General features: G+C 49.1%; 2 protein-coding genes across 6 annotated transcripts in view; both read left to right on the forward strand.

Moving 5' to 3' along the window:
• MPST (mercaptopyruvate sulfurtransferase) overlaps positions 1-3,156 on the forward strand; it is an 11,951-nt gene extending 8,795 nt beyond the window's left edge. The window contains exon 7 of the transcript XR_003530981.1: positions 3,072-3,156. The gene's annotated coding sequence lies outside the window, so the exon portion shown is untranslated. The remainder of the gene's footprint in view (positions 1-3,071) is intronic.
• On the forward strand, positions 1,755-9,378 carry KCTD17 (potassium channel tetramerization domain containing 17). Of its 5 annotated transcripts, none has more exons than XM_027663863.1 (7): positions 1,755-2,469; positions 3,072-3,180; positions 4,866-4,957; positions 5,866-5,961; positions 6,318-6,443; positions 7,496-7,792; positions 8,693-9,378. In XM_027663863.1, the coding sequence occupies exons 1-6, from the start codon at positions 2,263-2,265 to the stop codon at positions 7,757-7,759; spliced, it is 894 nt and encodes a 297-aa protein (XP_027519664.1). In that variant the 5' UTR covers positions 1,755-2,262; the 3' UTR covers positions 7,760-7,792; positions 8,693-9,378. The 5 variants fall into 5 exon arrangements, with proteins under 5 accessions (XP_027519664.1, XP_027519673.1, XP_027519679.1 ...); XM_027663872.1 differs by having other exon boundaries at positions 1,756-2,469; positions 7,496-7,719; XM_027663878.1 differs by lacking the exon at positions 8,693-9,378 and adding an exon at positions 7,166-7,317 and having other exon boundaries at positions 1,756-2,469; positions 7,496-7,611.
• Positions 9,379-9,671: the final 293 nt, after the last annotated feature.

The raw sequence follows: 9,671 nt of genomic DNA on the forward strand, positions 1-9,671 counted from the left end.
GACCACAGGTGGAGGCTGGTTTTGATGGAAGAAATTGTACCCTGAATACAGACCATCCTGGACTCATGAGCAGCATTGCCCTGGAAGAGGCTGGAGAAAAAGGTGTTGAGAGCAAAAGATGGACCCAAAAAGGAGCAAGAGGCTGAGGGGCTGTGAGAGGAGGAAAAGGGGAGGGTGAACCGTTGGTAAAAGAGGGAAAAAAATTAGGGCAGGGCAGATTTCTTGGAGGGGGAGATAAGGGGCTGTAGGCTGCTACCCAACTGCTGCATTCATATCGAAGAGCCACAGACCTCACCCTAATTCTGTGCTGGAGCTGCAGCCAGTACAGACTGCATTCCTTACACACCAGGGCAGAGGTCTCCAATTTGCCAAGGTTTGACTTGGAGCCAGAATTAGGAGAGCAGCAGTCTGACAGCCCAGAGCTGTGTTGCACCGTGTGATGTTTCAGCTCAGATCAGTATTAATCTGAGAGTCTTTGATGCACATTATTGCTCAGTGGAGACTGGCCCAAGGTCTGGGCATGAATTTTGGCCAGAGTCTGCCCCATATAGGTAGGCAAAAATATTTTTTCATCCTCTCTCTGCTATACGTCACTCTAGTGCTGGTTAAAAATTATTTGAATTTACCCCCTGGAGCAGCTGAATTGTTCCTGTGCTTAAATTAGCTAAAGGTCAGCAATCTTCAAACCTTTTCCATGTTATACTCTCTCTCCTCTTTACACTCCTTCACAGAAGGAGCAAAGTACACATGCAGTCTTTGTGAAGGAAACCCTGGATGATTAAGGGAAGGGTGGCACTGCTTTCATATCCTGTAGTAATAAAAGGAAGTAATTTTCAAGTAAAAGAGGAGGGAAGAGCAAGAAGAAAAGGAATGTAAGAGTAAAACATAATGTTTCTCTTTACACAGCCTCTTCCCTCAATAATCCCTCCCCAAAAGACACAAAGTTCTAGATGCAAGAACAATAAGTGTCTGCAAGGCACCATGGCGTTTCTGCAGTGCTGCATTGCCTGGCAAAGAAGAGCCAGGAAGTTACTTAGGTGAAGGAAGGTTTTGGGCCACATAGAGGTGAAACACTGGCCTTTCCTTTCCATTCTTAGTGTGCTCAAGCTGCTGGCAAGCATGACTGTGCTTAGATGGGAGTGGGAAAAGCAGAGCTGCCGGAGGGAGAGCTTGTTCAGGTTGTGTCCGTGCCCAGGAATGTGTTTGAACAGAGTCCCATGGGGCACAGGCTGCTGAGCGCCAAGTTCGGCCTGGCAGGAGTGAGTGACAGAGGCAGGGCTAGATTCCATACCGTGGGATTGGCACATAGGCCTCAGTGGGTGATATGTGTCTGGGACAGAGGTAAAACTCCACACAGAGCTAAGCTAAAATCTGAGTTTTTTGTTGCCCAGACACAGAGGTGGCAGGAGCACAGGAGAAGGATGCAGGAGGGTCTCTACCTGACATGGTTTGTGCTAGTAGAGCAGCATAATGGGGGAAGTTTGCTTAGTCAGTGACTCTTTTGAGCTGGAAGAAAAATTATTCCTGACCCCTGCCAGCACTTCATGCAGATCCGGGATACAGTTCCCAGAAGTGTCCCTACATATGTTAGCAAGAAGGCCACTGCATATTTTGCTGCAAGAAAGCATGGCAACTGATTCAGCACTGAGCTGTGAGCCTGGGGTAATGGATCTCCTGAAGGGAATGCTGTGAAGCACAACTCTGAGGAGCAGGTTGTTCTTCCCGTCTCTGAGGAAGCTTGCAGACAAGACCAAGGACTGGAAGCAGACAGAGCCGGGGTCAGGTAGTGCAGTGCAGCCCCCCTCGTTACAGCATCCTCATTGCAGGAACAGCGAGCTGGGAAAACTACAGTTCCCATCACCCTTTTGTGCACCCCCCTGCGAAACTACATTTCCCAGAACTTTTTAATGAGCCAGAGAGGATGTCTATGGAAATAAATGCCGACGATTTTTGCATAACACTCTGCACCTCCGGAGTGCTGGCCTGCCTTTGGCTTGTGAAAACGGGAACAGGGGAAAAGCCAGGAAGTGTCAGCGTTGTGGAGTTGTGGTTTTGCTCACCCCTAATAGCCGCAGTGATATCCTCCACCACTGCGCATCTTTCCTCCTCTCAGGATTCCCTTGGTGGTCAGAGGGAAGATTCTGTCCCCCAAGAAACACGGCTGCTGCGGAGGGAGAGGCAGATAAACTACAGATCCCAGCATTCTCCGATAGGCAGCACCTGCGGCAGTCCCTGCACGCCGTGGGGGAGGTGGGGGTGAGGATGAGGATGGAGGGCAGGGAGGAGATGCAGGGCGCCGTGGGGCTACGCTGCACCTGGGACATCCCGCCACCCTCTGGCACCCAGGCCAAGTGGGTGAGGCTTAATGTGGGGGGCACCGTCTTCCTCACCACCAGGCAGACTCTTTGTCGGGAGCAGAAATCTTTCCTCTGTCGCTTGTGCCAGGGCGAGGAGCTGCAATCGGACCGGGTAAGGCAGTTGGGTTGCCTCCCGCACCGTGCCCCACCGAGCATGGGGAGGGCTGGAGGGATGCAGGGATGGAGCCAGACCCCGACAGCTGCACGAGCAACTGAGTGAGGAATGCCTGCTCTTTTTCCCAGGAAAGATTTCCTCTTGCTAGATCCCACCTTGCTGTGTTGTTGCCTGGCACCTGTCTTCCGGAGCTGGGGAAAAGAGAGGCCATCTCCCCTCCTTTCCTGCTCTCCTGCCTCTCTGTCACCCCACATCCTGGGACTACTTCCCAGATGTGTCTGCCTGACTCAGCCTCGTCCCCTGTTAGGGGATCTCTGCTCTCTCACACCAGGCCTCAGTTGCACAAGGAGACTGATGCCTATTTTTGGGCTTTTTCAACTGGGTTGATTCCTGCTGAGGTGGGCCTGCTGAGCAGATCAATACAGGAGTTAAAATCCAAGCTGGGCTGACTTGGCTAGGGATTCTCAGGTTTCCAAGGAATCTTAGAAATAGTAGACATTTTTGCTTAGATGTGTATTTTCTTATAGTCTAGAGCATTTGATGGTTGATTACAAATTTCCCTTGGGTATTTTCTCCTTGTGGTTTATCTCTGCTGCTAGGATGAGACTGGTGCATACCTAATAGACCGGGACCCCACTTACTTTGGACCCATCCTGAATTTCCTCCGTCATGGGAAGCTGGTCCTGGATAAAGATATGGCTGAAGAGGGTGAGTCTTAGAGCTCAGAAATCTCATGCTTAACATTGTCGCTGTAGCCAGGACACGACAGGACTTGTCAACTGTGTTGTCTCTTGTTCTCCTTTTGGAGATTCATGTGGGGGAATTTCAGAGCTGTTCCTGCAGCTCTTGGGAAGCATACTTATGTTTCCTTTACTAGAGGGAAGTGGGTGAGGAAGGCATCCTGCAAGTGTTGTGACTTCATGACTGTTTGTCCAGCAGAGATGTCACCATGACATAAATAGGCAATATCTCAGTCTCAATACACCATTTTTCATGTGTTCCAGATCCACTTTTAACCAGGTTCTCTGACTGAGTTTTCTGTTAATAATTAAGTTTTCTAATTAGGAATGAAAACCCAGAAGACCAAACAAAACCAATCTCATCTCTTCTACTAACTGTAATAAAGACCATCATTAATCAGTGATATGCAATTATGCTGCTTGTGCTCTGATGAGTTGTGGACTGCAGCAGTTCCATTTAAGCAAGCCAGACAAAGCAATCCCTCATTTGAGGTTGACAGTGGGTCCAATAGGATAACTCGATAACATCACAGTGTTACCAGCCAGCAGTCCCCAATGCCTTGTTATTTTTTGATGCCAGTGTCTAATAAGGAGCCAATTCCAAAGACAGGCTGTGCTGTCTAGCCCTTGCCAAGCACAATTTCTGCATGTTCATTAGTCTTTTTGCCTCTCTTACACATTTTTACCTAAAGCAAGGAAAGTTTTCTTCAGAATTGTCTTATCAGTTATAATTCCAAAAATATATCTAAGTAATGGTACAGGATTGTAATAAGCACAATTCTGAGATATTTCTTACTTGACATTTCTTGTAAATCTGACATCAGACAGAGTTCATCCACAGGTTTTAATATCAAATCTAAAACATAAACAGGAGTCCAGTTCATAGCTTAGCATTGCCTTTTGTTCCTGCTGCAGACAAGCTGGCATAAAACTAACCCATTAGAGAATTCAGTGCTGAATGGGGAACTCAAAAGAGGTCTCAGTGTGTCAGGTAGTGAAGGATCAGTCTCCCCACCTGCATTATCTGTGTGCTGTCCTGGGGACATGTGAATGTTGGCTCCTAGCCACCTTTTCCTCCCTGGCCTTCTGGGAACCACCTCCCTTTTCCTGAAGGCCTGTTAGCCAACAGGTGAGCCTTAGGAGAGGTGATGGATGCAGACACTATAGAGAAAAAAACCAAAACACTTCTTTATTTACCTGCTTTGAGGTGAAGCACAGGGAAGAGAGCCAAAGATCATCTGAAGTCACAGACTGTAACTCCAAGTGTCCCAGGAGGTAAGCTAGCCTTTCCCAGGCTCTTTTGATGACTTGTCATTGAGAGAGGCTGAAGCCTACATTTGTTCTCCTTGTCCAGTTATCTGGGAAAGATTTTAGCAGTCCTCAGCACAAGCCTTCACTGGCAGTGCCTGTTTCTGTAGTAGCAGGCAGCATAAGGAAATTGGGGTGAGCATTAGAAACATGATGCAGAGAGCCAAGGTTCAATTCTCTGCAGTAAGAATTTCAAGCAGTGGAAACCTCTTAAAAAGTGAGGCTACTGTGTAATTTCTCCCTATGGACCTTGGGAAGCTCAGAATTGATCTTTTGCAAGTCAAAAAAAATGGAAATGAATGGTTAACTTTCTGTCTTTATGATCCTTTTGTCTTTCTTTCTCAGGGATCTTAGAAGAAGCTGAGTTCTATAACATTGGTCCTTTGATCCGAATAATCAAGGATCGAATGGAGGAGAAGGACTACACAGTCACTCAGGTATGGCAAGGTACAGTGGGGTGGGCAAAGCAGGGAATGTAGAAAGGGAGAGATGAGTCTAGAGGGAGAGCAGACTTGGGAGAAGCAGCAAGGAATGGAAAGGAGCAACTAATTAGAGATTATGTGCTGGTCCCTACACATCAAAATGTTGCATGGGACAAGCTACCACCAATTTAATTACAATAAACAAGTTACAGGCTTGTTTTGCATCCCCAGAAGTAATGCTGGATGTAGGCCCTGAAACTAAATCAGCTTCTCTAGTGTTTGGAAAAGGAAGCTGATTGCTGTGGAATATAGAAGAATGTGAGGAGAGCTAAGGTGTCATGGAGAGGAGGGCTCTGGTGTGGGGAGTCTTGGGAGTGCAACCACAGTGAAGAGCATGGGGATATCTGTAGAGAAACCTGAAAGGAACAGGTGAAGAGAAGTCTGTGAAAGAGTTAAATGCAGACAGTGAGTCACCAGGAATCAACCCTGTGGCAAAATCATACCTTGTCTTGACCTTTGAAAATCTGTCTTTGAAGGAGCATTGGCTGCTATCTCACTTTTCATCATGTCTGCCTCAGGTTGTAAGCCTCCAGCAATACAGTCACTTAGTGTTGCAAACCCCCATCAGCATTTCTAGCATTTGCAAAACTGATTTTGTAATGAGAAGTGCAAACTTTCCATCAAAAGAGTCCATATCTTCTGAGGACAGTGCAAGAAGCACTCTGTTCAATCCCTCCTTTCCAGAAGAGTTGTTCTTGCTCCTCATGACAGCACAGTAGAAAGCTGGGTTGTGGTTTCCACTCTCCTTTCACCTGGGACATGGGGAGAGGACAGGTCTGACCAGGAGGGGTACTGCCACTTCATTCTGCAGGAGGGCAACAGCATCTGACCATTGTCAACATGCTCTGCAATTTTGCTGTCAGGTGCCTCCTAAGCATGTCTACCGTGTGCTACAGTGCCAGGAAGAGGAGCTCACTCAGATGGTTTCCACTATGTCAGATGGATGGCGCTTTGAACAGGTATGGATAAGGTGGAGCAGGGTGGGAAGGAGTTGCCTTTGAAAAGATCATGGATGTCATACAGTCCCCACGTAAGACTCCTTACATCTCTGAGGATATTGGGTAAGTCATTGACTGAGCCATCCCATTGGCTCTCTTTTGCCCTTTTTGTAGAGGTTTAGAGGATACTGTGTGAGGCCAAGCTGTTTTGCATCCTGGCTAACTTCTGGTTCTCTGTGCTGTCTCCTCAGCTTAGTTATAAGGACTTTCCACTGTGGGTGTGGACTGGACTCCATGCTGCATGGTGGACTTTCTGCCTTGCTCCCAGGATGTTTGCAGGAACATGTGCTTGTGATTCTTGCTCTCATCTTTTTTAGCTTGTGAACATTGGCTCATCCTATAATTATGGGAATGAGGATCAGACAGAGTTCTTGTGTGTGGTCTCCAAAGAGTTGTACAACTCCCCCAGTGGCCTAAGCTCTGAGCCCAGCCACAAAGCCAAGGTGAGATCAACTTTGCTATGGCCCTGCTCCCCTTGCCTATGAGATCCTTCATTCTTCTTTGCTCCCTATCTCTTTCCTCTCTTGCCTGTGACCATGGGACGCCTCAGTGGTGAAATACAGGGGCCTGCCCTGGTGTTCAGCACCATGGCATTACACCTGTTGCCCAAAAGGAGCAGTGTGTGTGTTGGAGAGGTGGTGTCTGGCTGTGTGTAGCAAATGGCTTTAGCAAGTGACCCTGGCACTTCTCATGCTATTCTAACATCCCCCTCATGCCTCCTCATGCCCATGCTGTGTGTGTCACTGCCTTTAGGGCATTGTTTCCCTGAAGGTTTTGCGGCATTCTCTTTCCTTTTTCTGAGTCTTTGCCTAAGGGGCCAATATCTCCTGCTCCCCTTTTGAGAGAAGGACAGAAACGTGTGGTGGTGCATGACATCCTGCAGACATCTAGGATAGAGGAAGGAACACTAGCAACTGATGACAGTTGTTTGGCAGTGGGGTCACAGCACTTGTAAGTGGGTTAGATACCCCTGATGTGATGTTCCAGAGGAAAAAAAGTCTCTCTGCTCCCTGACCCAGAATTGTCTTGGCCGTGGGGAAATGTCCCTTTTTATTCCAGTGTCATGACAATTGCTTTATTCCCTGTGTGTCAGAAAGAACTGCCATGGGTCATCTTGCAAGTATCTCCACTCTTTCTTCCTTTTGTCCTGCATGCTGGGCCACAGAGCACAGAGGAGGACCTGGAGGAGGAAGAGCAGGAGGTGGAGGAGGAGGCAGAGGCAGAGGCAGAAGCAGAAGCAGAGGAGAAAGGTGCAGCAAATCCTTGAGGAAAATGATAAAAATATCCCCCCCAGGCATAGACCCGTCCACCTTTCTGGTGAGAGCTCACAGCTAGCAGCAGGGAAGGACTAGAGCAGGTGTGGGGTGTGGGGACTGTCCTCTCCAGGAGTTGGAGTCTCTCTGGAGATAAAGCTGAGAGGGGAGACCTGTTACCATGGCTGCTGCTTTGTATTTTAAACTGTTTGGTTTATCTATGGTTTTATTTTTATTTGCAGACTGTCCATCTATTCGGGATTGCGCTAAACTCTCCTCCTGCGGACCCTCCCTTCTGCTCCCCTCCGTGTCCATCCCAGCACTGTCATCTACCTCCCACATTGCCCCACTCGCCAGCCTCCAGCCTCCAGCATCCTTCCCTCTGCTCTCTTTGTCTCCCAGGGCTCAGAGTGGTCTCTGCCCAGGGTCCTGTCTCTCTCTGCTCCTCACTTTTCCTCCTCTGCAGGTATGTTACCTGTCTGCACTCCCAGCTCCTGCCAGCCTGAGCTCTGCATGAGTGACTCACTTCCCTCTTGTGGGTATGGCCCTGGTTTGTAGAGCTTGGGGAGGGGAAGGAGGGAGGGGAGGTTGACTCATCCCTAAGGTGGCTCTACCTATTCTCATCCTATGTGTGTTTTCACTTGCCAAGCAGATCCTATGGCTCTGGACCAGAGGCTCTGGCAGCAGAAAGGAGAGTGCAGCTGGGAAAGGGGTGGAAATGAATGCAAAGCAGGCAGGGGTGGTTCGGGGAAGGGGGGGAATTTTGCCACGTGTCTGCGTGACACGCATGCCAGATCGCTCCTCCGGGCTGCCGTCTGCAGCTCTTTTGCCTGCCAGCAGTTTGCAGAAGGCAGCTTGTTATTTTTCCCTCCCTACTCCCACTTCCCTGGGCTTTTCCCCCACTGGCCCTGCCAGGGTGTGAGCGCAGTGGGAAAGGGTGGTAAAGACAGAGCAGAAATGAACATCCCAACAGAGATGTTCTCACAGCTGCAAACAGAATGAGCCTCTACGTTCTGCCTCCTGCTTAGGAAGGCTGTCTGGCCGACATGAGTGGGACAGGGTATGGAAACCTTTAGAAGGGGGTTTCCTCTCCATACTGGAAATCTGTGGGGTTCTAGTTAAACTGAAGGTGCTCAGTGCCACTCTCCATCTGTCCTGGTGCTGGGCACTGGTTAGCTGTCTAAAATTTCTCTCTCCCTCTCTTTAAGAGCCTCCTTGTCCATGGCTGTGGGACCTGTGTGTTATTATTTTAAAAGTCAGTGTATGTTAATCACATGGACTTTTGCTTCCTTTTGCTCTGTTTTTCCACCGTCACTCCACACTTCTTTTCTTTTTCTTCTGTTCTCATTTCCTCTGTCATTTCCCTTTTTGTTTCTCACTCTCCCCTCCCCTCTTTTCCCTACCGTTGATTTTATTTCTCTTTCTCTCTCCTTCTATAGCTGTTACAAGCCATAGATCTGAGGATGTGATCTCAACACTCCAGCCTTTTCATTTCTTGTTTGTATCTTTATTTTTGTACTACAGTGTATGGCAGCCCCTTGCCCCACAGTGACGCCCTCCAGCCCCCTTCACTCTTCACATGCAGTCATGCTTTTTTTACAAACTCACCTCAGAGGCCTGAGCCTCCAGCCCTGGAGGAGGGCAGATGCTCCATGGAGCCTCTGGGCTGCTGTAGGAGCTGAAGCCCACGGCCCCCTCCTATGCCTGGCAGTCTGGCTTTCCTTAATGTCACAGTGGCCCCTGGTGGGGACATCAGCAATCAGCCACTGCAGCTTGAGGTCCCTTCCTGAACACCCTGGATGCAAATGGGGACCCAAGGTGGTGGCAACTGTGGAAGGACCAGTCCTTGCCCTTTTGCTGTTGCAGGCAGTTGGTCTGGGCTTATAGCCAGAGGGTAAAGGCAGAGCCACAGTCCTTTTCTGGGCTACCTGCATTGCTCCTTGGTGCCTCCCTCCCTGTCCCCCAGAGCAGCCCTGTGTCAGCAGGGTGAGGAGGAGACAGATGTGCTGCCCTAGTACCTGATGTTGTGTCAGCCAGCACCAGGAGATCCCTGTTTTGGGGAGCGGGGTGTTTGCTTCACTGCTGTGTCTGAAGACTCCTGAATAAAATTCACAGTCTGTTCCTCCTTGCTGCCTTTCATTTCAAGTGGCAAGAATTCGTTGCTGATAGGAGGGGGTGGGAGTTGGAGAAAAGGAGTTTGGATTCATCATCTGGAGCCACCAGAAGCTGGTGGCTGGTGCTGCGCCTGTCTTCTGGGTCTGGAGGTACTTCTCACTGCATCTGTGCTTCATCCCCACTGCAGGCAGTTGGGCTACAGAGCAGGTTTGCTTATTGGTACCTGCACCCCTAAATCATAACAATAAGTGAGGACCACCTGTCTAGCTGAAGTATTGATCCCACTGTACTAGGGACACCTGG

The sequence above is a fragment of the Corapipo altera genome, unplaced genomic scaffold (assembly GCF_003945725.1).
Source record: "Corapipo altera isolate COAL_440 unplaced genomic scaffold, ASM394572v1 1, whole genome shotgun sequence".
Taxonomy (NCBI): domain Eukaryota; kingdom Metazoa; phylum Chordata; class Aves; order Passeriformes; family Pipridae; genus Corapipo; species Corapipo altera.

Bases quoted from the DNA above. Each gene is read 5' to 3' on its own strand.
- KCTD17 (XM_027663863.1), top strand. From the start codon at position 2,263: ATGAGGATGGAGGGCAGGGAGGAGATGCAGGGCGCCGTGGGGCTACGC. The intron at 4,958-5,865 runs GTATGGCAAGGT...TTTTGCTGTCAG, and splicing joins AGGACTACACAGTCACTCAG to GTGCCTCCTAAGCATGTCTA. The intron at 6,444-7,495 runs GTGAGATCAACT...TTTTATTTGCAG, and splicing joins AGCCCAGCCACAAAGCCAAG to ACTGTCCATCTATTCGGGAT.